The 27370-nt window shown below is 47.4% G+C and overlaps 1 protein-coding gene across 1 annotated transcript in view; it reads right to left on the reverse strand.

The window, feature by feature from the left end:
- LOC144762238 (adhesion G protein-coupled receptor F5-like) overlaps positions 1-27370 on the reverse strand; it is a 626316-nt gene that overhangs the window by 541491 nt on the left and 57455 nt on the right. Inside the window, exon 2 of the mRNA XM_078647382.1 lies at positions 6920-6978. Within this exon, the coding sequence (XP_078503508.1) occupies positions 6920-6978 (59 nt within the window). The remainder of the gene's footprint in view (positions 1-6919; positions 6979-27370) is intronic.

The raw sequence follows: 27370 nt of genomic DNA on the forward strand, positions 1-27370 counted from the left end.
ATATGATATCCTGTAACTTGTGGAGGTTTTTATATTGCATATATTAATTTTTCTGGAATTGTCGGGTAAGTAAAAGCACTATTGCACTTTAAGAATGACTGACATTAAGCCAGCATTTACTCACTTATTGAAGTGATGATTCTTAAATTACATATAGAAAGTGAATGATAACAAGAAATAGAATCATATTTGATTGAAACCTGTTTGTCTCAGCAAAGAAGATATCATGCACTTTATCTGTTTACATGCCCTGTTTACAAACTGTTGTCTAGCTAAGAACGTTTATAATAACAAAGGGTACTAAGCATTTTGAAAATCAATTGCTATTATTTTATTGTTGGGGTGTAGTGATGCAATCTAAAATAATAAAACAAAAAAGGGGGAAAACTGTTCTGATGTGGCAGAAAATGGATAATATTTTACTCATGAGTTGCACTTGGTTTAGCTGCCCATGGTTGGTTTTATGTTCCTCATGCATTTTAAATCTCTTGTATTTTTGTTTGTGTATGTGTGACTTTTATGGTTCATCGAAAAATAAAGTTTTATGATGATGATGATGATTACCTTGGTTTCTCAGGGGTTCACATATCTGGAAGTTTATATATCGGACATTCAAAACCTGTCCTGGACACGCAACCTAGAAGAAACTACAGAAAAGGTTAAAATGGAAAATAAAAATTGGTCTTCACTCCCCCTATCCCTTTAAGGACGCTTGGCTATATTTAAGATGGTCTCCCTAACCAAATTGTTGTACCACTTACAATCCCACCCATATCCCATCCCTAGGGCATGGTTTTGCCAAATTACTGCACTATTGGGACACTTCCTCTGGGGGGGTGGTCTTGCGAGAGTAGCTCTGCGCACATGTACGCAGTAAACTTACTGTGGGGGCATTACCACAGCTGACATACAGGCGTATCACGCTGCAGCACATTTGCAGGTCCTAAACGACTGGTGGTATGGCTCTAGGGATGACCCTGCATATCGTTTGGAGCAGTGGATGATGGGAGACCCTACCGCCCTTTCACTCCTATACAACAGGACAGTCCCCAAAGATCTTCCCCCGTGACACGTGTGGAAATCCTAATGTAGCGACAAGCCCTACATACACGCGGATGGTGGGGACACCTCACACAAGCGATCCCTCTCTGACAGAATCACCTACTTTGCAGGTCAATCAATCAATCAATCAGGGAATTGTAAGAGTGCTACTCACCCTTGAGGGTCTCACGGCGCTGGGGGGGTCTGCAGATATGTTTAGCCGAAGAGCCAGGTCTTGAGGGTCTTCCTGAAGGTGTTCAGGGAGGGGGGGTGTCTGATGTCTGCCAGTAGCTCGATCCAGGTCTTGGCCGCAATGTGAGAGAAGGTTCTTCCGCCTGCTCTGGCTCTGTGGATGTGCGGGGTTCTGGCCAGTGCGAGGTTGGAAGATCAGAGGTTTCTTTTGAGTACGTGGAAGTTGATTCTGTTGTTGAGGCATTTGGGTCCTTTGTTGTGTTGTTGTGCAGTCATTTGTAGGCGTGAGTGAGTATTTTGAAAGGGACTCTTTTCTCCACTGGGAGCCAGTGGAGACTTTCTAGGAGTTGGCTGATGTTTTCGTGTTGGGGGATGCTGGGGACGAGTCTGGCGGTGGTGTTCTGTATTGTCTGGAGTTTGGGGAGTAGGGACTTGTTGATGCCAGCGTAGAGTGTGTTTCCATTGTCCAGTCTGCTGGTGATGAGTGCGTGGGTGACTGTCTTCCTTGACTCAGGGGGGATCCACTTGAAGGTCTTGCAGAGGATGCGTAGGGCGTTGAAGCAGCTGGAGGTGACGGCTTTGACCTGTCGGTTCATGGTGAGTGATGAGTCGAGTGCAATGCCGATGTTCTTGGCCTGGTCTGAGGGGGTAGGTGGGCTTCCGAGGGCGGTCGGCCTCCAGGTGCTGTCCCATGCAGAAGGTGTGTTACCAAGGATGAGGACTTCTGTCTTCTCGGTGTTGAGCTTCAGTCAGTCAGCTGTTGGTCATCCAGACTGTGCATTCCTTTCTGGAAGTTGAGTTTGGCAGTGGTGGGGTCTTTGGTGATGGAGAGGATGAGCTGGGTGTCGTTGGCATAGGATACGAGGTTGAGGCTGTGTTGTCGGACGATGGCTGTAGATGTTGAAGAGGGTGGGACTCAGTCATGAACCCTGTGGGACTCCGCAGGTGATTTTCGTGGAGGCGGAGATGGAGGGTGGGAGTCTGATGCGTTGGCTTCTTACGGTGAGGAATAATCGGATCCATTCCAGGGCTGTTCCTTGAATGCCTGTGTTGTGTAGTCTGGCTTTCTAGTGTGCAGTGGGAGATGGTGTCAGTGGCCGCTGGTAGGTCGAGTAGGATGAGGGCTGTGGAGTGTCCTTGGTCCAGGAGGGTGCGGATGTAGTCTGTGGTGGCAAGTAGGGAAGTGTCTGTGCTGTGGTTGCTTCAGAATCCGGATTGGGACGGGTCGAGGACGGCGCTCTCTTCAATTAATCGTATCAGTTTCCTGCTGAATGTTTTTTCTGCAACTTTGGCTGCAAAGGGGAGGAGCGAGATGGGCCGATAGTTCTTGAGGTTGATGGGGTCAGCTGTGGGCGTCTTGAGCAGGGTTCTGAGTTCTGCCCGCTTCCAGTCATCTGGGAAGGTGCCTATTTTGAATGTGGTGTTGTTGGTGCATTGTAGTTCCGGTGCGATGGCAGCCGCAGCTCTGTGGTAGATGTGAGGGGGTCAAGGGTCGGTGGGGGCCCCCGAGTGGATGCTTTTCATGGTCAAGGCGATGTCTTCAGCCGTGATCGGTGCCCAGTTGGAAATGGTGGGCTGGCTGGTGTTTCTGGGGGGCCGGGGGCTGTCTGTGGCGCCTGATGGATGGTCGATGAAGTTGTCGTAGAAGTTTTTGACCTTGAAGTGGAAATAGGTTCCAAGCTTGTCGCAGAGGTCTTGGGATGGGGTGATGTCTGTGGCTTCGATGCATGGGTTGGTGAATTCCTGAATGACACTGAAAAGTTCTTTGGAGTTGGTGGAGTTGGCCAGATTTTTGTTGTGGATGAAGTTCCTCTTGGTATCTGTGATCTGGTTGTGGTAGTCCGTCATGGTGTCCTTGTAGACGGTGTGGTTTTCGGTTGTCTTGGTGTTTCTCCAGTTCTTCTCCAGGCGTCTACAGGTGCGTCTGGCTTCTTGGAGAGTGGTGGTGAACCAGGCGGCTTTCCTTAGGCGTTGTCTGTTAGGGTTGCATAGCGGGTGAGCTCATCTGCGCAGTTGAAGATACAGGTGTGGAGTTCTCTGGCTGCATCGTTTGTATCGGGTGCCCAGGTGTGGAGTTAAGTTGCTCATCGGTAACCTTGCTCCAGTTCCTTCGAGGTAGGCGTGGGACTGGTGTGGGTGCCTTGGGTTTGTTGATGGTGAAGCGTACGCAGTGGTGGTCGGTCCTTGGCGGCTGCGTTGTGTGGCTGAATTGGACGCTGTTTCCTGCCGTGAAGATGGGGTTGAGGGTGTGTCCTGCTCTGTGGGACGGTGTGTTGATGAGTTGTTTAAGTCCAATGCTGGCGAGGTTGTCACGAAGGATAGTGGACTTGGGGTTGCTGGAGTTGTCAAGGTGGAAGTTCAGGTCTCCAATGAGTATGTAGTTTACTGAGGCGATGACGTGGGGTGCAATGAAGTCTGTGATGGTAGTGGCAAAGGGTGTTCAGGGGTGGGGGGGTCTGTAGATTAGGGTTCCTAGGAGTGTGGCTCTGGGGATGGTCTGGATCTGGAAGTGCAGGTGCAGGTGTTCGGCGGAGGGAAAGGTTTAGTTGATGGTGGTGAGGCGAAGGGTGCTCTTGTGGGCTATGGTGAGGCCCCCCTCCTGAGTGGTTGGGGCAGTCTTTCCTCTGGATCTTGTATCCGTCTGGGATGGCGGTGCTGATGTCAGGGCGGAGGATGTGTTGGTCCAGATCTCTGTGAAGAAGGCGATTTCGGGAGAGAGAGAGTCAAAATGTACAGGATTTTAGTGGATGGGACTGCATTGGCCTGTCTACATTAGGGGATGTGATGAAAGTAACGGTCCTTAAAGCATTCAGAGACCTCAAAAAAGAATGTCATATGCCTCAGGCCCACTTCTATCAGTACCTGCAACTGCGACAAGCTCTTTATCCATACATTAAAAACTTGACTACTCTCCCAGAATTTAGCCTTCTTGAAGACAAGCTCCTCTTGTGGGATCTCGAGGAACATAAGATATTCAAGATATATCAAACCCTAGTCACAAATAGTCAAACTACCTTAGATGCTCTCAGGGTTGCCTGTGAAACTGATATGGGACCCCTAAATGAAGACTATTGGGCTGACGCCCTACGCTCACCAAGCTAGGCTGTGATATCCTCCCAACTTCGCCTCATTCAATTTAAATACTTCCATAGAGCACACTACACCCGACACAGACTGTGGACTGCGAGGCTGATTGCCTCCCCAATATGCCTCCGATGTCAGTCGGATGAAGGCATATTTCTATACACAACCTGGTCCTACCTGGCCCTAGACCGGTTCTGAAAGGGGGTTCTTGCCTGGAGGAGGTACTGGCCTGGGATATACCGAAGTCCCCGAAATGAACACTCTTACATAGTACTGAAGGAATAGGGGGCAACCGATACAAAAGGTATCTACTGTTTCTAGGTCTTACAGTTGCTAAAAGAGATATAGCCAGGCTGTGGAGGACTGAACCCCCCCCCTCAGGTATCACAATAGAAGACAGGATTAGACTTCATTATGGAGTTGGAGCTCCCAGTTTTTATTGCCCGTGGTTGTTCACAGAAATCTACTAAGATATGGGCTAGATGGGCCACTTATAGGACCATTCCCTTGTAATCACATTGTACTGCATTTGCCATTTTACACGTGCTAAATCACATGTTGACCTCGATTCCATGCAATGCTCTGATCTTCCATTTTGTTGCATCGCACTTCCATTTTGTGCTGCCTTGACCTGGAGTTACATTTCAGCAGTAACATAAACATGTTTTTCACGTAAACCAGTACAAGCAGGTGCGAGGCATCTCGTGAGGATGCCTCGTGAGGTTATGTTGTACCTTTAGAGTGTTTTCATGCATTCCATACTTATCTCTAGGACAGAGGGAGGATGGCCGTGCAAGTCTCCAAGGCCGGAGAGTGGGAAAGGAATTTCTTTTGCCTTGGCTCAGCCCAAACAGAATCTGGCCAGGTCTGTCTGGGTGGGTCTGATGCAGAGATGAGGCCAGCACCTGCGAATAGATGGGCGAGAGCGCCTGCTAGAGGCTTCTCAAACATATTGATTTAAACTATAAAAAGCGGTGTCTGTGGGGTGGAGCGCAGGAACTCAGTCTTGGAGTGGACGCACTCGCGGGACAACTTTGGTGCCCGAAGAGATTACTCCCTGAGCCCCGGTCTACGGGTTCCTGACTTGGTGTTCAGTGCTTGGCCCAGGGATGTTGAAGTCTCCGGTGCTGCAAATGAATCTGGTGAGGTGCTTTGTACATTAACTGTTTATATACCTGTATTCACAGTTTCATATTAATGTATATAGTGTGGTGTATTCATTGTCTATTGCCTTTCACTTGGTGCCTAAGAATTTATTAGCTTCAGTGACTTATTGCCTTTGCCTACAACATTAATAAAGCTCATTTGTTCCTCCAGTGGAGTGTTGGAGTTTCTATGTGAGTAAGTGGTATGCGTACGTTCCGATTACGCAAGTGGGCAAAGCAATACACACATGTGGGTGCTGTGAGTCGATTAGATGCTGAGATCAAAACATTCAAGTAGTAATGGGTGCTGTGTAAATTCAGCTATAGATATAACTGCTTTGCATGTAATCACTTCTTATGCTCAATTAGAATGCGACAGTGTTAATTTTGGAGATTGATAATGTTTTCTTTGCTATTGGCCTTGCGAAGGGGTGTGTTTTGAAGCTAAATGACCAATTTATATACTTTGACAATTCTTCGTTATGCTCTATTGCCTCATGTCACATTCGTCTTTTGTAAGGTCTTAAAATAAAATCAATAAAAAAATTGTTATAAAAAAAGGGGACACAAAGGGCCTTTTCGGTCTCCAGTCCTCAACACCGGAACTAATTTTTCCATAATAGGGAGAATTTCCATGTCACATGTCTCCTCTAACTTCAGGGAGTCGGCACTGAGCTCTGTCTGGTAGTTTGGCCTCATGGACCAGGTAGAGTTTGCTTATTTGGTCAGTTTATTTGATGTCTCTTGAATTGGCCAATAAAGGTTCTTGTGTGACAGGCCATGGGATTGTGGAGGTAAACACTCTGAATGAGATGAGATGGGGATTTGACTTTTCCACTTAATCATGGTTTGACATATAAAATAGTCCCTTCTTATCACAGATCCGGTCAAAGGTAGCTACATTTTTGTCACAATGGAGAAACGATGTTGTAATAGGTTATCAGCAAGTAATAAGTATTTGAGTGTAAATGAGCAGATGTCACTGTACTCAATGAAGTGTGAAGTATCAAAGCAAAATTTGGTCACACAAATAGATGCTGTATTACATTTAGTTATCGAAGAATTCTTTTTTGCTACCATGTGGTGAGTAGAGCTCAGTCTCATCGGTTTAGGGTTTGTATTTGTGACTTCTATCACAATGCATTGCATTCGGGAAGAGGTTGGGGAATTAGGCAGAGTTTGGGGGTTTCCTGTGTAGGCCACAACCCACCACGTTTACTTACAATGTTTAGAAATTGCAAAAGTATGGCATGAAGCTCTATGTAATCTATATAACCTTTATAAAAGCAAATTATCATTATTAAATATTGTTACAAATAAGTGAATGCGCAATGTATGGACATAGACATATACTTTAGAGTTTCATTTATATTGTTTTATTTATTTGTATTTATCATATTATACTACATTTGTGGTCTACTTCACATGTCTGCTAATTAATAAACTGATATCCTTACCTGAAACTTGTAACATTTGCGGATACAAAGCCTGGTAGTGTTCGGTACCTTTTATAAAACTAAAAAAAAACATTTAGAAAGAATAGATTAAAATATAACAATATAATGTATGTAGGAAAGGCCTAACTTGATGTAGGCAAAACACACAGTAAATACATTGCATCATATTGAGGTAGGTTGCATAAATAATTGGTCTGCTGTGCTTGAAAAGCACTGAAGTTGTACTTTTAGTCTATGACTTAAAGCTGTAATGTTATACATTGAAAATCTAGCAAATTCTGAATAAGGCCACACGTTTCAGTGAACATTAAGGACGATTACCTGAATGTTATGAAAAGCAGCATAAAGCTCTTGCATAAATTGACCATTTTGTCTAGTGAATAGGTTTCACAAATGATGCGAATTACCAATTACCAGCATTTTACCTTGCCTTCCTTAAGTCCTGGACAGAGGCTCCATCTCTCCTTCATGAAGTAATGCAGTAAGAAATTTAACAAACAGGACACTTGTAGTATATATCCTTGAGGAACTTCCAGTTGACCAGCAGCAAATGATTTCACCTTGGTCTAACTGAAGCACATCCATTTTTAGCAGTGCAGCATATCTGTCCCATTGGATATGGAAATATGGGGGCCCCAATGACAAGCTATAAGCCTTACACACACTAAATACCTTTTCAGATTTATAGAAGTTTGTGCCGCATTTTCAAAAGGATTTAATCCCACAAAGGTTTCCATGTCAGTGAAGCTCCTTTTTTGGGTGGAACATAGGCGTTTGAGGGCGGGTGAGGCCTCACATTTTGAAACATCCACAAATGCACTTGTTTGTGAGTATTTAGAAACCATTTTCTGACCCTTGGAAACCCAGGGAATTTTCTGAGAATTACTTGTGTCAAAGGGAAGGAGTACCTACCTTTTCAAAATGGAAATACGAAGGAGGCCTATCAAAATTGGTGGGGATGTAGTAGAAGAAGGTTCTCCATAGAGAAAAAAAAGAAACTGGTACGGTTCAGGTAGGGGGTTTCCAGCAGCAGAATATTTAGTTTAGCTGGGTAGTATTCTGTTCCCACTTGTGGCTTTCCTTTTGGTGTTCCATTGAGAGTGTCCGCCCTGCCACTGGTGACGCCTGGCACATGCTTTGCTCTTAAGTAGATAGGATTTCGGATGATCCAAACCCATATCTTTTGTGCGTCCTCTGACAGGACTCGGACCCCTGTTTGTCTTTGCTTGTTGATGTTGATAGCTCTATCACATTAATGTGGAGTTGCTTTTCTTTCAATGACCATGTGCCCCTGACCTCTAGTCCTTGGATATGTGCACACTAACCTTCTAGGGAAGCGTCTTTTGTCATCACAAACTAGGCCTTCTCTTGAAGGAATGCTAGACCTTTAGCTGTATTTTTGTACTGAGTTTACTATGGTAAGGTTTTGTTTCATCATTTTTGTTGTATGAGATGAAATATATTGTTTTTGTGGAGAGTCAGAGATGGTTTGCTTTGTTTGTTTATCAGTAACAACATTGTAAACAATCTTTTTAGACCACATAGATAGGACCATGGATTAAGAGAGTGGACAAGATCAAGCCTCCTTGCGATCTTGATTCAGAAAAGGGGGTGGTGATGAACAGAGTGTCTGAATTAAGCAGACCACTCTTACCCAGTCCAAAGATCAGGGCTTGATCCATCACCGTTTTTTAGCTCACTGCACCATCCCAGCTCAGAACCTGGCTACATGCAAATTAGTCTGTTCCTGTCCCAGTGCATGATGGGAACAGGGCAAACCAAACTACCAAGCCAATTCTTATACTGGGAAGGAAACAAGCTTCCGGGGACCGGTTTCTGGCATTTCAGCCGTCGTCGGCCCAGCTTGCTTGAATCCTGATGGTGCAATGAGCAAGGGACTCACATCTGAGTATATCCTTCCACGCTTATGGTGGACAAAATGATTCAGAAAAGGGAGGCTGAAATGCCAGAAACCGGTCCCCGGTAGCTTGTCTCCTTTCTGGTGAAGAATTGGCTTGGTAGTTTGGTCTGCCCTGTTCCCATGATGCACTGGGCCAGGGACAGACTAATTTGCATATAGCCAGGTTCTGAGCTGGGATGGGGCAGTGAGATAAATAACGGTGATGGATCAAGCCCTGATCTTTGGACTGGGTAAGAGTGGTCTGCTTAATTCAGACACTCTGTTCATCACCACCCCCTTTTCTGTATCGTTTTTGGCCACTATAGGTGTGGCAGGGTATACTCAGACATGAGTCCCTTTCTCACTGCTCCATCAGGATTCAAGCAAGCCGGGCCGAAGAGGCTGAAATGCCAGAAACCGGTCCCCGGTAGCTTGTCTCCTTTCTGGTGAAGAATTGGCTTGGTAGTTTGGTCTGCCCTGTTCCCATGATGCACTGGGCCAGGGACAGACTAATTTGCATATAGCCAGGTGTGGTGATGTCCATATATGACAAAGACGTCATGTAGATTAAACATAAGTATTTATTCAAGCAAGTGATGTGCCACTGCGACCTCAGCCACAGCCTCCGCTCACGCAGCTCCTGCCACAGATCCCCCGGCGCTCGCCTTGGAACGCTGGTCGCGGTGACATTCGAAGTGATGTCATCGCGAGCAGCTCCATTACACGCGGAGGCGCCGGGGGGTGATGAAGGTGGGAGATACCACACATCCCCCTCCCCTGCGGAAATAAAACATGGAACAAAGAATGAACAACAGGAACCAGGAAGGACGGTAAGGTCCTGATCGGAATGTTCAACAAAGCTGGTCGTAGTCCTGCTAGGAGGAGTAGCCCAAAAATGGCGGAGAGGCAGGGGCTACATCATAATGTACTGATCGAAGTGCCTGGGGGGTCTGGTCACTCTCCTGTTAGACCTACCACCTGGGTGGGGAACTGACAATGGCTTCTTGGTGTCGGGACCTCGGTCCTGCCTCGTATCACCCTCACCCCCCCTTTCACTCTCAGAGTCATTCCCTGGTGGGTGGAACCTCACTACTCTCCCTAAGTTCCATATTTTTCCCTCTTGGGTTTTGATTGCATTCTTGAATAGCTTAGTGATTTTGGTAGGACTACTATACCCTGACCAATTTGCTCTCCCAGTGGGGGTTCTGATCTTGATGCTGTCCCCTACTTTGAATTCTGCCTCCCGCGTGGCCTTGAGCTGGTCATAACGTTCTTTTCTTTTTCCCATGGCTTCCTCTTGCTTCTTCAAGCTTTCCGCTCTTTTGGATTGGTCTGACCACCCCTTGTGCCACTCCATCCACCCTGGGGACAGCTTAGTATTGGGTATCCTAGCACGGAGCAGTTCAAATGGGGTGACTCCCGTCGTCTGGTGCGGTGTGAACCTGTATGCTTCTAACCGCCTCCACGCCTCTTCCTTCCAGCTTATTCCACTGGCTTTGGCTAACTGGATGCTCTCCTTGAGGGTTTTGTTAAAACGCTCAACCATGCCATTAGTTTCGGGGTGGTACAAGGCGCAACGTTTGTGTTTGATGCCTCTCTCCACAAGGAAGTCCTCCATTTCTTTCGAACATAGTTGCACACCATTATCCGTGAGGATGTTGCTGGGCAGCCCTTCCCTGATGAACACTTCCTCCAGGAACCCGATGACTGTCCTGGTCGTGACTTCACTCACAAACTTCATCTCCGGCCACCTAGAATACAAATCCATAAGCACCACGATGTAAGGCGTACGCTGTTCTCCAGACATAGGGCCCACGATGTCTAACGCCAACTCTTCCCATGGTCCCGACGGTGGCGGCCTGCATACCATTGGGGGCGTCCTCTGCTTCAGGACTTTGTCACTGTTGCTGCACGGAACGCAGTCTCTGATTCTCCTTTCAGTGACCAGGTCCATGTTCGGCCACCAATAGCTCTCCCTGAGTCTTTGTTTAGTCTTGGTGATGCCGAGATGCCCTTCGTGAGCTATCTCGACCAAGTTGTTTCTCACTGATACAGGCGGTACAAGCCTTGTTCCCCTGAATAGGCATTCGTCTACTATAGACAACTAATCCTTGACAGCCCAGTATGGCCGCAGGTTTTCTTCTCGCTTGTCTTCGTTCTTCCATCTGCCTTTTATTCTTTTGCATACCTCCTCCATTGTCTTGTCCTCTTCCAACGCCTTTCTCCATGTTTCCTCTCCCAACGCTCTCTGGATGGTGCAGACGTTCTCCATCTGAAGTCCATCCTCTTCTTCATCCAACATCTTTTGCTTCTCCTTCGCTTCATTCTCACTGACGAGTCTTGACAGACAGTCTGCTGCCAAATTTCGCGTTCCTGGGACGTACTCGACGCCGAAAGTGTATTCTTGGAGGCTGACCACCCACCGCCTTATCCTGCTGGAGATGGCATCCAGACCCTTCTTGCTGAATACTTCCACCAACGGCTTGTGGTCAGTACGAAGAGTGAACTGAGTTCCCCACAGGAAGTCTCTGAACTTTCCCACCGCCCAGGATACTGCTAGGGCCTCTTTCTCGATTACCGAGTAGTTGTTCTCGGACTTCTGGAGTGACCTCGAGGCAAACGCTATAGTTTCCTCTCCTTCCTTGCCTACTTGGGTGAGAACTGCTCCTAGCCCCTTGGCACTAGCATCGGTGGTGACTACCGTTGCCCGGTTGGGTATATATGACTTCAAGCTGGGAGCCTCTGCAAGCGCCCTCCTTACGTCTTCGAATTCCCTCTGGCACTCCTGACTCCAGTTGAATTCAGTCTCTTTCTTCAGCAGCAGCCTGATGGCGTAGGTCCTTCCTGCCAGGTTTCTTATGAATTTCCCGTAGAACTCCAACATCCCCATGAATGACTTGATTTCGTCTTTGTTCGTGGGAGGTGCCAAGTTTACGATGGTGTTTTGCAGTTCGGCCTTGGGACATATTCCTTCTGTCGTCACCTTGTGCCCCAGGAAATCTAACTCTGCACATCCAAATACACACTTATCCTTCTTTACTGTAAGTCCTTGTGACTGAAACCTCCCTAGCACGCATCTCAATCTCTTATCGTGCTCTTCATGGTTCTTGGCAAATATGAGAACGTCATCCTGGTAACACATCACACCTGGGACGCCTTTCAAGATGTTGCCCATGATTCTCTGAAACACGGCGGCCGCCGAGACTAGCCCGAAAGGCATTCTTTTGAACTTGTATGTGCCCATCGGTGTCACGAATGCTGTGAGCTCCTGTGACTCTTCGTGTAGTTTTATCTGGAAATAGGCCGAGGTGAGATCGAGAGTGGAAAACACCTTAGCTCCCTCTAGCATGCTCATCATTTGGGTGATGTTTGGTAAGGGGTATCGGTCAACCACGACCTCCTTGTTCAATGCCCTAAGATCGATGCAGAGCCGGACCGACCCATCCTTCTTCTTTGCGGCCACGATGGGTGCCAACCATTCCGTCGCCTCCACTGGTTCGATGACTCCAGCCTTGCACAATTTCTCCAATTCAGATTTCACCTCTTCTTGGATGGCAATAGGGAGTTTCCTGACCTTAGCCACAACTGGTTTGGCGTTCTCTTTCAATCTTATCTTGTGACAGTAGTTTGTTAGGCATCCAAGTTCTTCTCTGAACACTCCTTTGAACTCGGTCACTATGTCAGCCTTGTGCTCTTGTATCTGCTGTATCAGGATCTGGGGATTGCTGTTGGGATTAAGATAGACTCCTAGCTCCTTCTGTGCTTGCCACCCCAAGATGTTGTCTCCTACAGTGGACACGTACACTTTGGACAGAGTTGCCCTGTTGCTGTATTCAATTTTTCCTACGAAATATCCTTTCATAGAGATGGGGCGACCAGCATACCCCCCTGGCCTCAAATCCATTTTCTTCAAGGTTATTTCTCCTTTAGACACTCGAGAGAACTCCTTTGCATTGATAATAGTTATCCTAGAACAGGAATCGAACAATGCTTCTAGTTCAACTTCCCCTACCTTTATGGAGTCTTTTGGGCTGTTGACCTGATCTTCATCAACCTGCACCACTGTTTCTTTGCACATGGGATCATTGGGACTTGAGACCTGCAACTCTTTTATTTGCACCACAAATTCATCGCACACTACATTCGTCCTGTCTCTACTCTGTCTACTGACCCCTTGCCCACTCTTGCAGTATTGCTTGAAATGGCCTTTCCTACCACACTTGTTACATGTGAATCTGAGGGCGGGGCACTCTTTATCGTTAGCTAGGTGTCCTTGCTTGCCACACCTATAGCAAGTGCCCTTGAACGTTCCCCCCGATCTGCTCTCCTTCTGTTCTTTTCCTGACACCTTCTGGCCTTTGATCACAGACACTGCCTCACCTTCTGTCACTACTTCACTGACACTAGTCTTGTCATAGTTTTTCTTTTCCCCTGCATCCTGCTTTATCTCCTTGACACACTGCAGCATGTGCTCCACCTGCTTGGCTATGATAAGAACCTCCCTCAACGGTGGGTCGTCTTTAAGCCATAACTCTTCACGCACTCGCTCCATTCTGCAAGCCAACACAAATTGGTCCCTAATTCTTTCTTCACTCGCCCCACCGAACTTGCAAGTAGCTGCTAATTTCCTCAACTCAGAAACAAAATCTTCAATAGACTCTCCTTCCTTCTGTGCTCTTTTCCCAAAGTGGTACCTCTCCATGATTGTGCTAGTCTTGGGGAGGTAGTGCAAATCTAACTTCTTTAGACTCACTTCAAACTCATTAAGCCCCCTTGCTTCCTGCGCCCCTAAGTCTGGGAGGTGATCTAAAACCTCCTCTCCTTCGGCCCCAAGGTAATAGGCTAGCAATGCAACTTTCCTTTCTAAACCAAGGTTAGGCCCACACACAGTAGCGTAATTTAAAAACACTTTTTTCCATTTTTTCCACTGGATAGTGGGATCACCTGGGTTGGTCAAGAAAAAGGGTGGAGGCGTCACACTTTGCATGGTTATTAGTCCAGAGCTATATAAGAACTTACAACCCAGATAGGAACGCACAAATCCAGCTGGACTAACTAACAGTGAGGAAAGGTACTATTCGCTTGCATGAAAAGAAGCAACACATTCACAAATTACATGCGAGTATACTTCCACTCCTAGTGTCAGTATTCTAACAACCCTCCTGCAGGAACTGTTTAGGAGTGTCTTGGTCGAACGGGCTAAGGTTTCTATGCTACAGGACAGTTAAAGCATACATTCATAGCGCAGTCCACATTTAGCCCACAGTGAAAAATGCTTAATGTAAATCCTTGGTTCAATTTTTCCCGCGCAGCCCACACTCCCCGGAGCAGACTGCACTCTTCATAAGGCTGACCGGGGAATAACACTGACACTAATCATACATAGTTGCCCCCCCCTTCAAAATGTCAACCCTGCATTCACTGGGTGCGCCACACCGTGTTCCTCTATACTTTATGCCAGCAGAGTCCAAGTTGAACTTCCACCATGGTGACAGAGAAAAAGAAAGTTCCTTCTTCAAATCCCCCTCAAAGTGTCAGTAAAAAACAACACAAGAGGATGGACGAATTCCTGTTAGAACGACTTCCACATGTTGACAATGTTCACATTCCTATGTTGCAGTGCGTGCGTTACACTCCGTTCACTCTGACTTGGGTTGCTGGCAATGTCATATGTCAAGCGCCAATGGAGTGGCAGAGGAGCTGCCTTCACTACACGCGCCTCGCTGCGATGATTCTAAGCAGCTGTGCCTTCCCCGACATCATCCGGTTGCATACTCGATAAACGGCAAAATCACTAAAAGAGGTGAATAGCACTTGCCAACCAGTACTATGCGTGCCGTTCACTTCACGCTATATAGGGTGCCCAGCACTGCGCTAGAGTCAGAGTCAGGTCAGAGGTGACTGCTCTGCGCTTCCGTGACTGCCTGTCACACGCTCGCCCTTAATTTCTTAGGTGGGTGAGGGGATAGCGCGCCTGGCTCCCGTTGTCAGGTCGAGTCGGAAGGTGCTTCACTACTCCTCTCACCAGACACCCGCCGCATCCAAACGCCTCGCACGCTCAAATGACCCCAAACGCCTGTACATACCATGAGGGTCATCAATCACGGGTCTATGTGCAGCGCGCTGGGAAGGCTGGCATGTGTCACCTCACTCTTGCTCACATAGACGGGCGGCATTACTCACTGACCCGCTGTCGCCTTTCCCTCATTCCTTCTTCCGCAGAGTCCACTTAATTGTTTACTTCGCTTCACCTCTGGACCCCGCTGCTGCTCCTCCTCCTGAAGATTTCTTAGCGACGCGGTCCGCCTCTGCTGCTTCCGGATACTTCTCACTCAGCTGTCTCCTAAACTTCGTGACAATACTTCTTGCTGCTGCGAGTCAGCTGTTCTTCTTTCAAGCGTGTTGAGGTCGCAAGTGTTGTTACCCTCGTCGCCAGTGTGGTGATGTCCATATATGACAAAGACGTCATGTAGATTAAACATAAGTATTTATTCAAGCAAGTGATGTGCCACTGCGACCTCAGCCACAGCCTCCACTCACGCAGCTCCTGCCACAGATCCCCCGGCGCTCGCCTTGGAACGCTGGTCGCGGTGACATTCGAAGTGATGTCATCGCGAGCAGCTCCATTACACGCGGAGACGCCGGGGGGTGATGAAGGTGGTAGATACCACACCAGGTTCTGAGCTGGGATGGGGCAGTGAGATAAATAACGGTGATGGATCAAGCCCTGATCTTTGGACTGGGTAAGAGTGGTCTGCTTAATTCAGACACTCTGTTCATCACCACCCCCTTTTCTGTATCGTTTTTGGCCACTATAGGTGTGGCAGGGTATACTCAGACATGAGTCCCTTTCTCACTGCTCCATCAGGATTCAAGCAAGCCGGGCCGAAGAGGCTGAAATGCCAGAAACCGGTCCCCGGTAGCTTGTCTCCTTTCTGGTGAAGAATTGGCTTGGTAGTTTGGTCTGCCCTGTTCCCATGATGCACTGGGCCAGGGACAGACTAATTTGCATATAGCCAGGTTCTGAGCTGGGATGGGGCAGTGAGATAAATAACGGTGATGGATCAAGCCCTGATCTTTGGACTGGGTAAGAGTGGTCTGCTTAATTCAGACACTCTGTTCATCACCACCCCCTTTTCTGTATCGTTTTTGGCCACTATAGGTGTGGCAGGGTATACTCAGACATGAGTCCCTTTCTCACTGCTCCATCAGGATTCAAGCAAGCCGGGCCGAAGAGGCTGAAATGCCAGAAACCGGTCCCCGGTAGCTTGTCTCCTTTCTGGTGAAGAATTGGCTTGGTAGTTTGGTCTGCCCTGTTCCCATGATGCACTGGGCCAGGGACAGACTAATTTGCATATAGCCAGGTTCTGAGCTGGGATGGGGCAGTGAGATAAATAACGGTGATGGATCAAGCCCTGATCTTTGGACTGGGTAAGAGTGGTCTGCTTAATTCAGACACTCTGTTCATCACCACCCCCTTTTCTGTATCGTTTTTGGCCACTATAGGTGTGGCAGGGTATACTCAGACATGAGTCCCTTTCTCACTGCTCAATCAGGATTCAAGCAAGCCGGGCCGAAGAGGCTGAAATGCCAGAAACCGGTCCCCGGTAGCTTGTCTCCTTTCTGGTGAAGAATTGGCTTGGTAGTTTGGTCTGCCCTGTTCCCATGATGCACTGGGCCAGGGACAGACTAATTTGCATATAGCCAGGTTCTGAGCTGGGATGGGGCAGTGAGATAAATAACGGTGATGGATCAAGCCCTGATCTTTGGACTGGGTAAGAGTGGTCTGCTTAATTCAGACACTCTGTTCATCACCACCCCCTTTTCTGTATCGTTTTTGGCCACTATAGGTGTGGCAGGGTATACTCAGACATGAGTCCCTTTCTCACTGCTCCATCAGGATTCAAGCAAGCCGGGCCGAAGAGGCTGAAATGCCAGAAACCGGTCCCCGGTAGCTTGTCTCCTTTCTGGTGAAGAATTGGCTTGGTAGTTTGGTCTGCCCTGTTCCCATGATGCACTGGGCCAGGGACAGACTAATTTGCATATAGCCAGGTTCTGAGCTGGGATGGGGCAGTGAGATAAATAACGGTGATGGATCAAGCCCTGATCTTTGGACTGGGTAAGAGTGGTCTGCTTAATTCAGACACTCTGTTCATCACCACCCCCTTTTCTGTATCGTTTTTGGCCACTATAGGTGTGGCAGGGTATACTCAGACATGAGTCCCTTTCTCACTGCTCAATCAGGATTCAAGCAAGCCGGGCCGAAGAGGCTGAAATGCCAGAAACCGGTCCCCGGTAGCTTGTCTCCTTTCTGGTGAAGAATTGGCTTGGTAGTTTGGTCTGCCCTGTTCCCATGATGCACTGGGCCAGGGACAGACTAATTTGCATATAGCCAGGTTCTGAGCTGGGATGGGGCAGTGAGATAAATAACGGTGATGGATCAAGCCCTGATCTTTGGACTGGGTAAGAGTGGTCTGCTTAATTCAGACACTCTGTTCATCACCACCCCCTTTTCTGTATCGTTTTTGGCCACTATAGGTGTGGCAGGGTATACTCAGACATGAGTCCCTTTCTCACTGCTCCATCAGGATTCAAGCAAGCTGGGCCGAAGAGGCTGAAATGCCAGAAACCGGTCCCCGGTAGCTTGTCTCCTTTCTGGTGAAGAATTGGCTTGGTAGTTTGGTCTGCCCTGTTCCCATGATGCACTGGGCCAGGGACAGACTAATTTGCATATAGCCAGGTTCTGAGCTGGGATGGGGCAGTGAGATAAATAACGGTGATGGATCAAGCCCTGATCTTTGGACTGGGTAAGAGTGGTCTGCTTAATTCAGACACTCTGTTCATCACCACCCCCTTTTCTGTATCGTTTTTGGCCACTATAGGTGTGGCAGGGTATACTCAGACATGAGTCCCTTTCTCACTGCTCCATCAGGATTCAAGCAAGCCGGGCCGAAGAGGCTGAAATGCCAGAAACCGGTCCCCGGTAGCTTGTCTCCTTTCTGGTGAAGAATTGGCTTGGTAGTTTGGTCTGCCCTGTTCCCATGATGCACTGGGCCAGGGACAGACTAATTTGCATATAGCCAGGTTCTGAGCTGGGATGGGGCAGTGAGATAAATAACGGTGATGGATCAAGCCCTGATCTTTGGACTGGGTAAGAGTGGTCTGCTTAATTCAGACACTCTGTTCATCACCACCCCCTTTTCTGTATCGTTTTTGGCCACTATAGGTGTGGCAGGGTATACTCAGACATGAGTCCCTTTCTCACTGCTCCATCAGGATTCAAGCAAGCCGGGCCGAAGAGGCTGAAATGCCAGAAACCGGTCCCCGGTAGCTTGTCTCCTTTCTGGTGAAGAATTGGCTTGGTAGTTTGGTCTGCCCTGTTCCCATGATGCACTGGGCCAGGGACAGACTAATTTGCATATAGCCAGGTTCTGAGCTGGGATGGGGCAGTGAGATAAATAACGGTGATGGATCAAGCCCTGATCTTTGGACTGGGTAAGAGTGGTCTGCTTAATTCAGACACTCTGTTCATCACCACCCCCTTTTCTGTATCGTTTTTGGCCACTATAGGTGTGGCAGGGTATACTCAGACATGAGTCCCTTTCTCACTGCTCCATCAGGATTCAAGCAAGCCGGGCCGAAGAGGCTGAAATGCCAGAAACCGGTCCCCGGTAGCTTGTCTCCTTTCTGGTGAAGAATTGGCTTGGTAGTTTGGTCTGCCCTGTTCCCATGATGCACTGGGCCAGGGACAGACTAATTTGCATATAGCCAGGTTCTGAGCTGGGATGGGGCAGTGAGATAAATAACGGTGATGGATCAAGCCCTGATCTTTGGACTGGGTAAGAGTGGTCTGCTTAATTCAGACACTCTGTTCATCACCACCCCCTTTTCTGTATCCTCCTTGCGATCTTGACACCCCCAAAGTAAAGTAGGACACTGCAAATAAGGTGTAGGTTTCCAAACCCTGCTAAAACACTGTTTCAGTGATGTACAGTATTTTGTTTGATATATGATGAACCTTGTGTTTGTATATATGTATATTGTGTTAAAATGTTGCAAATAATGAAAAATTATTATATGTAAGTTAAAAGGAATATTTGAAGTGAGATAACATAAAATGAAAAAATAATTAGATAAATACAGAGTCAATAAAGGGACATCTGTGAAAAAGAAATGTGATCTTTGGTGTCAGGGGTATTTTGGTGTGTTGTGGCTTTTAAGGCTAATCAAGGGTCATTGCAACCCAAGGCCCATTGAGGTTGGCACCGTCTTGTCTCTCCCCTCAGTTTGGGTCTCTATTTAATGCCACCAGCAGCCTTTTTATTGAGAGGTGCGGTCCAAGAGGTGTCCATTTCCTGTCTATCCCTGTATGTTTAATAGCTCCCTGGTGAGTCGTGATCCTCTTGTCCGGTACCTTCTGCATTGTTAGATTTGGGGGTCTCTGGTTGGCAGAGGTAGGTACCTTTGACCAAATAGGGACCCTTGCGTCTAGTCAGGGTAAGGGGCTACACTTCTAAAATAACACCTGCTCACAACCTTAGTAGGTTGGCACGAGCAGGCAGGTTTATCTCAGAGGCAATGTGTAAAGCATTTATGAACACATACAGTAATACAGTGAGAACTCTACAGATGGACACCACACATGTTGTATATCAAAAATAAGTATCTTTATATAGACTTAACACAAGACCACAGACGACAAAAATCCACAATGCTGTACTTTAAAATGGTAGAAATAGCTTAGTTCTCTTCAGAAGGTAAATGCAACACTTTATGCTTAATGTACCTTTGGATGCGTAACGCTATCCCATGAAAGTGTTGCAGGGAAGGTGATGAGTCGGTTCCTTACACGCAAGAAAAGTGATGCATTTGTTCCCTACTGCTGTGTAAGGGACGGTGATGCGTCGGTTTTTCTCTGCGTGGGGAGGTGATGCGTCAATTTCTTACTGCACTTCAGTGGCGATGCGACCAGCAGCACCGGGATGCGATGACAATCCGATGCAATGAAACTAAATGGTGTTTTCTTCTTGATGCGACAACGAAGAGGCGATGCGTGCCTGCCCGAAGGCCGTTCGGTGACTCGTTGAATCTTCTGAGCCGCGCAGGCCCTGCGATATGCTTCTCCAGTGATGCGACAGTGTCTGCTGCGACATCGGCTGCGGCGGTGACACTCTTCTCCAGTGATGTGAGGCGCTTCGGTGATGCGATGCGACAGTTGTGCGATGACTTCGGCTGTGGCGGAGTAGTGAGGCAAGAAAATACCTACTTTTTAAAAGTGGTATTTTCAAACGCAGAATGTTAAAACCAACTTCACTAAAAGATGTATTTGATCATTCTGAGTTCAGGCATACTAAACTCGATTTTCTACCTGAGTCAGTTAGGATTATAAGATGTTATAATCATACTTCCCATTCTGGCCTATGGGGAACAGAGGCCTTGCAATAGTGAAAAACGAAAATGGCTGTTATTCACTATCAGGACATGCCACACACACATCAGGGCATGTCCTACCTTTTACCTACAATGCACCCTGCCCTTGGGCCTTCCATAGGGGTAACCAATATGCAGAAAAGGGAAGGCAAGTGTTAATGTTAATGTTATAACAATTTGTAGTGCGCACTAATACCCGCAGGTGTCTAGGCGCTCATGGTCTACCATGCTGAGTCGGGCAATGCAAATTTCTAAAATGCCATGTCTTGAGCAGTTTCCTGAACTCAAGTAGGGAGGAAGTCTTCCTAAGGGAAAGCGGAAGGGAGTTCCATTCCTTTATTGCATTGTAGCTAAACTCCCCCCCCCCCAATTGCCCTTTTAACTCTTGGGGTGGACATCAGGTGGGCATTAGCAGAGCAAAGTAGTCTATTTGGAGAGTACCAACTAAGAAGGTCCCAAAGAAATTGTGGTCCTTTTTTGTGAAAGGTATTATGAGCAATACAAAGAGCCACTAATTTGACTCGCTGACCAACTGGTAGCCAATGTAATTCCTGAATCCCTGCTCTGATAGACTAGTGTTTGGCGATAGACAAGACAAGTCTAGCCGCGGTATTTTGTACTGCCTGCAACCTTATGAGTAAATTGGATTGTAAATTCAGATACAAACCGTTATAATAATCCAATTTGGATAAAACCAGGGAGGACAGTACAGTTTTTCTGGTATTTAAGGGGATAAAAGGTAGTATCTTGCGTAAGATTCAAATAGTAAGAAAAGAAGAGGGCACTACCTTGGAGACTTGGGACTTAAGATTTAGTTTTTCATCTATAATAACCCCCACATTGTTTGCCTTGGCTATTGGTTTGGGAGGAGGGCCTAGGGTGTCTGGCCACCAAACTGGCGACCACTGAGGTGAGAGGTTACTTAACAGCACCACCTCAGTTTTGTTTAAATTCAACTTCAGGCAATGCCTGTCCATCCAGTTGCTCACGGTGACCATACAGTCATGAAGTTTGGTCGGATAAATGATATCCTTGTCAACTGCTGAGATAACCAGCTGGGTATCGTCAGCGTAGGAAGTAGGTACTAAATTAAAACTTCTGATCAGGGGAGCCAATTTGGAGACATAAATATTAAAAAGCACTGTGGTTAGCGAGGACCCCTGTGGCACCTCACAAGGCAGTGTAAAAGGTGCTGACTTAAAATTGTCCAGATGCACCAGTGGGTGCACTTGCCAGTCAACATGGCAGTACCAGACCGCACACAGGCTCTGCAATGGCAGGCCTGAGACACACTTCACAGGCTGCTTCTGTGGGTGGCACAACCAGTGCTGCAAGCCCACCAGCCGCATTTGATTTACAAGCCCTTGGCACACGCAGTGCACTGTACTAGGGTCTGACAAGTAAACCAAACCAGCCAATCGTTGAGTCACTAATCCATACATTAATTTACCATACGGAGCACTTGCACTGTGGCACTGAATAACAGTGGCACAGAGCCCAAACCATCTATAACCAGCAAAAACATATGAGGCAACAGCAAAAAAATGGTGCCAGGTCTAACATGCATCATACTCTGTGTGTTTCATAGGTTGCTTAGCTTGTCTATATCTGTGAGCCTTGGGGTTATGGGCCCGACCATTTGCCACCCGTCCAGCCACTCCCTTGCCTCATCAGGATTCAAGAAGAACCAGGCCCCCACTTCAGCCTCAATACAAAGCCACACCGGAAAGAGCATGGAATATTTCATCCCTTTATCCCTCAATACTTTTTTCACTTCGAGGAAACTCCTCAACCTCTGGCCCTTTGCTGTAAAGTCTGGGAGGAAGGTGATCAGGCAATTTTGATATGATAATGGAGGAGCACTGTGGGCCGTTTGAAATATGACATCACACTCACGAAAATTGAATATTCAGACCATGATTAGTTGCAGAGGGGCACCTGGTTTTGGTCGTCCCACCAGGAACCGGTGTGCCCTTTTGACAGAGAAGTATCTAGAAAGCCCTCGTGGCTGCAGGTGTGTTGTGATAATGTCCTCGACTAAAAGGTCTGTTGTGGGTCCTTCCGCTCGCTCGGGTACCCCAATTATTCGGGTGTTGTTGCGGCAAAACCCTCCTTCATATTCGTCAAGCTTGACCTCCATGAATTTGCTTACGGTCTGCAGGTCACAGACTTGTTTCTTGAGGACTTCTGTGTTTGCCTGAAGATTAATTGTAATTTCTCCCACCTCCTTAACTCTGTCACCCATGTTCCGGAGGTCCGCTCTTATGAGCGCTACTTCTGTTGTGACAGAGTCTATCCGTGTTTCTAGGGATGTCCGCACTCTACTTATTGCAGCCTTGATGTCCCACAATCTAAGTTTTTCTTCCTCCTGCCCTGGTTGGGAGACAAGCCATGACTGGTTCTGGTCACTCTTAGCTGTGTCTTGGTATTTGTGCAGCGTCGATGTATCCAGTTTAGGTTGGTGAGTGCTGCACACTCATTTTCCTCCCATCATCTTAGTTGACTATTGTAAGGGAGAGGGCAGTTCAATAGGTAGTAGTGAAGTGGCAGGTGGGGGGCACTCTGCAGATCTACCGGGGTAGACTCCACCGCCTGCCTGTGGATGCTGTCAGTGTTCCACGCGGCCTGTCAGATTTCTCCCAAGTTGGCCTATGTGCCCTTCGTCCACCTGCGTCTGGTTGGGTCACCACAGGTGCCTCATGGCTCCCGGTCATCCCCACCTAGACCCCTTCTCGAGGTCCCACTGCAGAGAGAATCTCTTGCTATGTCTCAGTTGGAGCCCAATGGGCACTTCCACACAACCATCAGCGGCTCAGAGATGGTGCCAGGGTTTGTCTCCACTCTACCACCGGTTGCAAAGGCCTCTATTCAAGTCCCCCTTCATCGTAGTTCCTTTTATGGTCTAGACTTCAGTTGTGTCTTCAAGCTCGGCCAGGCTGTGTCATCAGTGAGGGCTCCGGTAGACTCTCCCCTTTCCTACTCAAGGGAGGCTTCCCCAACTGACTTAGAGGCCTGTAAATGGGCCTTGTGGCTCACAGAAGCGGGATCAGATCAATGTAGAGATCCTCCGATAGCCTGTTGCCACCACCATTCCTTATAGCTCTTCACAGGCAGCTGCCCACAAACTCCGTCTTTCTCTGTATGCACTCACCTAGTGCTCTTGCCTTGTTGTATTTTGTACAGTTGAGTCTCTTTGGCACCGCTCGGGCAGACCCCGCCAAGCCGGGCTGCTCTCCACCACTGGCCCACACGTTGCTCTCTCGGGGCAGCCCTCCGGACGGTTTCCCCAGACTCCAAGCTGCATTGTGTTGGGGGAGATAGCTGTATAGCTGTGCCCTCGCTTCGCAGGCTCACCACTTCAGGCGGGGCAGCGGCAGGCTCCACTCGCCACCACCAAAGGCCGCAGCAAGCAGGCAGATACAGAAAATCACCAAAGTCCGCCTGTCTCCTTCATTGCTGACAGGCTTCCCCACCACCGAGACTTGGCTGCGCAGTCCGCCCAGCGGTCTCTCAGCCAATTGTCGGCTCCAAGCCCAGGTCATATATTGTTGGCGGGCCTCCCACCGCTGCACACCACTCAGCCTCCGGGACAGTCCGCTCTCCGCCAGGTGCCTCAGTTTGGTTGTGGGGTAGTTTGGAGCTCTGTGGGTGGTCAGTACTTGGATGTTTCTCCGGATAGTGTAGGAATTTGGTGGTGGGTCATGGAAGCCTCTTTAGTGAGCATCCATTTGACTCGGCGGTTAGCCACGCCCCCGTTGTCAGATATTTTTGAAGATGGTGAAGAAGTAACAACAGTCACTGAGTTTTCAGGTTCAGTCTTTCTTTCACTATCTTGATCAGAAGAACGATGCCAAAAGTAAAAAGACCCTCTGATAAAAAACTTTCCAGGACACTGGGGAGCTACCAAATGTCCCTTGATGGACATAATGTGGTAAGGTGCAGCATCATGTGGAGCATCAGATTTTCACCTTCGCACCTGTCGGGCGATAACTAGATCTCCTGTCTTAAAGCCAATGTTTTTTGCATGTTGCCTCTTGTCGGCATAGGCTTTCATCTTTTCCTTATTAGCCAAGTCCTTTCTCCGAGTCCTAATTTCACTTCCCTCTCTTTTATTGGTCCATTGAGGTAACATGGTTATAATTGCTCTCCAGAACATCAAAGTCGCAGAAATTTTGCCTGTGGTCAAGTGAGGTGTTGAACGATAGGTCGTAGGGTTGGATTCAAAACTGCTTTTAAACTGAGCCTCTCGAGTTGCACGCTGTACTGCTTTCTTTAGTGCACTCTAAATATGGTGTGCCGTCTTCCACCAGGGAAGAAAAAGCATGGCCTGGCATGCCTATCCACCAGTTGCCAAACTCAAAATGATGCCCTAAATCTGGAATATCTTCCGCTGTCACTAAGGCAGTAGTGGTAAATCTATTGCCAAATAACTGGAAATTATATTTACAATACTCAAAATCTGGTCCCTAAGGTTCTAGTTATGTGGGAAACCATTGTAAGTGGGGACATCTGCCAATGTTTGCTTGATGTGATGCCTCTTTTCATGTATCTTTATTGTGTATTTTGAGAAAACGTCTGGTTTGGTAAATTTATTTTCTCAAGGCTCATCACATTTGCTTGATCAGACACTGAACATTTAGTAACGCTCAAGGAAACTGTGTTCTCTCCTCAGTACTGTCTGCAATGGAATAACTAGATGATCTTACTAAAAAGAAAGTAATAGAAACAGTAACTACCCCAGCCCAAATTGACTGAAATAACCCCGTTAGAAATTGAGTTTCTGGTTGGCAGAGATATGCACCCTGTCCAAACAGGAACCTCAATCCTAGTCAGGGTAAGTCAGATACACACCCTGAATTAACCTGTGCTTACCCTCTGGTAGATTGGCATAGAGTAGTCAGGCTTCAGAGGCAATGTGTAAAGTATTTGTGCAACAATTCAAACAGTAACACAGAGAAAACATCTCAAAAGACTCCGCATCAGTTTAGAACAATTGCTTATATTTTTATGAACAAAACAAGACAAAAATCCAATAAGTATAACCGGAGTTATACATTTTGGAAGAATAAACTGACTTGTAGTGCTTAAAAGCATAAAGCGCCAACTGGGTCGCGCTAGACCTAGGGCCTACCTTAGTGGTGCCTTTATGTAATAAAAAGGGAATTTAAGGCATGGCAAGGGGTTTTAAATGCATTGTAGATAAGACAGTGTAAACTGCACACAGGCTCTGCAGTGGCAGACCTGGGACAGTTTTAAAGGGCTACTTGAGTGGGTGGCACAATCAGTGCTGCATGCCCACTAGTAGCAGCTTATCTAGAGGCCTTGGGCACATGTAATGCACTCTACTAAGGGCTTATAGGTAAATTAAACATGCCAATGGTGGATAGGTCAACCAAACCATGTTTAGGAGAGAGAGCACATGCACTTTAGTACTGGTTAGCAGTGGTAAAGTGTTCCGAGTCCTAAGGCCAACAAAAAGAAATCAGCAAAAACTTGAGTTGTGGCAAGTAGGCAAAACATTTTGGAAGACCACCCTAAAGCTGTCAGGCTTAACAATCCCTAATAAAAAAGACCTTGATTTAAATAATCTACTGTTGAACAGGAAATGGTCTGGTTTTGTGAAATGAAACAAGTTGACTTAGTGAGTTTCCAAACAAAAAGGAACAAATCAGGGTTCATTTCACTTGCTTGCTGCAACTTCTGCTGCCGTCTCTCATTGCAACACATTTGTCATTGCATGTGGGGAACACACATCTGTATTGGTGGTGGAACTTGTCTTTTTCTTGTGGGTGATGGGTCAGTGTCTTTATAAGCTTGAATACTCAGTGGGTGAATTCAACTATCATTATCTATTTTGTCCTATAGGCTGTCAATGATAACATATATTCAGATCATTTGCTGGTAATCCGACTGACATGTTGTAGGTTTGCCAGTAGGGAGTGGGAGTCAAGAAATTGCATCCCAGTGGGACCTTGGTTACACCTTATGTGAGAAGTTGGCCTGGTATATGATGTCCACTAGTTAAAGTGGGCACCTTGCACCAGTCCTAACAACCCTTATGGTGAGTTAAGAGGTCTCAGACAACCTTAGTAAGGTATCGAAGTGGTAGCTGTGGAGAGCAGCATTCAGGGTTAGTCTTGAAGGAGTGTAAAGCAGTTTGTTTTTACCAGAATGCAGTCTTATAGCATAGATTAAATGAAAACGAGACCCACACAGTAGTTATAAAAATATGTATTTATTGTGTGACACTATTTAAATGTAAATGCCAGCATTTGAAAAGCGCACAGCTACCTCCGGAGAGGTGTCTCGGCGCTGGGGGCCGCGGGAAGATTAAGCAAGCTATTGCCCAGAGTCACATGGTGCTGGGCTAACCTACCGCCGGAGCCAGGAATCGAACCGTCAAACCTGTGGTCTGGAGTCAGGCACCTTGGCCACTGCGCCACACCTCTTCCACCCATTCTAGTATGTTTACGGTATCTTCCTCATGGAGAAAACCCCAAAGCACACAATACTTAGCAAAGAAAAGACAGTAAATAGCAATAATACACAGTGGGCCCCATGGGGGATGTCGAGAGGTTGCAGAATGGCTGGGGGCCTAAGAACCTACCCAAGGTAAGTAGCTAGGGACCCCACGGAGGACACGTGCAGTGTGAGAACAGAACTGCGGGCTCCGTGCAACTCTACGTGTAAGTCGCGGTTGGACTTTTAAGGATTTAGGACACTTCCCAGAAGACCCTGAAGAAACCCCATGGAAGACAGAAGGTTGGAGAGCCACCTCACCTGAGGATACTGTAGTACCCAAGTTACCTATCCCAGGGAAGCCGGGTACAGAGGGGTGAAGTGGTGTTGTAAACCACAGTCGAAACTAATGAATGGAGGACTACAAGAAAGTGCCGCTGCTGGAAGGAGAGAATGTGTCAGTTGGACTCCATTCATGGATTCTGGTTGAAGAGTACCTGAAAGCAGAGGGGACAGAGTCTGGGTCACTTGAGAGTGATCAGGGGCTCGGAAGACGAATGCCCACCGATGTTGGGTGCGTCAGGATAGTTGACGGTGACCTTGACTCTGCAGCTGCGGGGGCCAGACAATGCTGAGGATGACCGGGAGCCGATACAAGCTGT

This window comes from Lissotriton helveticus, chromosome 6, assembly GCF_964261635.1.
Source record: "Lissotriton helveticus chromosome 6, aLisHel1.1, whole genome shotgun sequence".
NCBI lineage: Eukaryota > Metazoa > Chordata > Amphibia > Caudata > Salamandridae > Lissotriton > Lissotriton helveticus.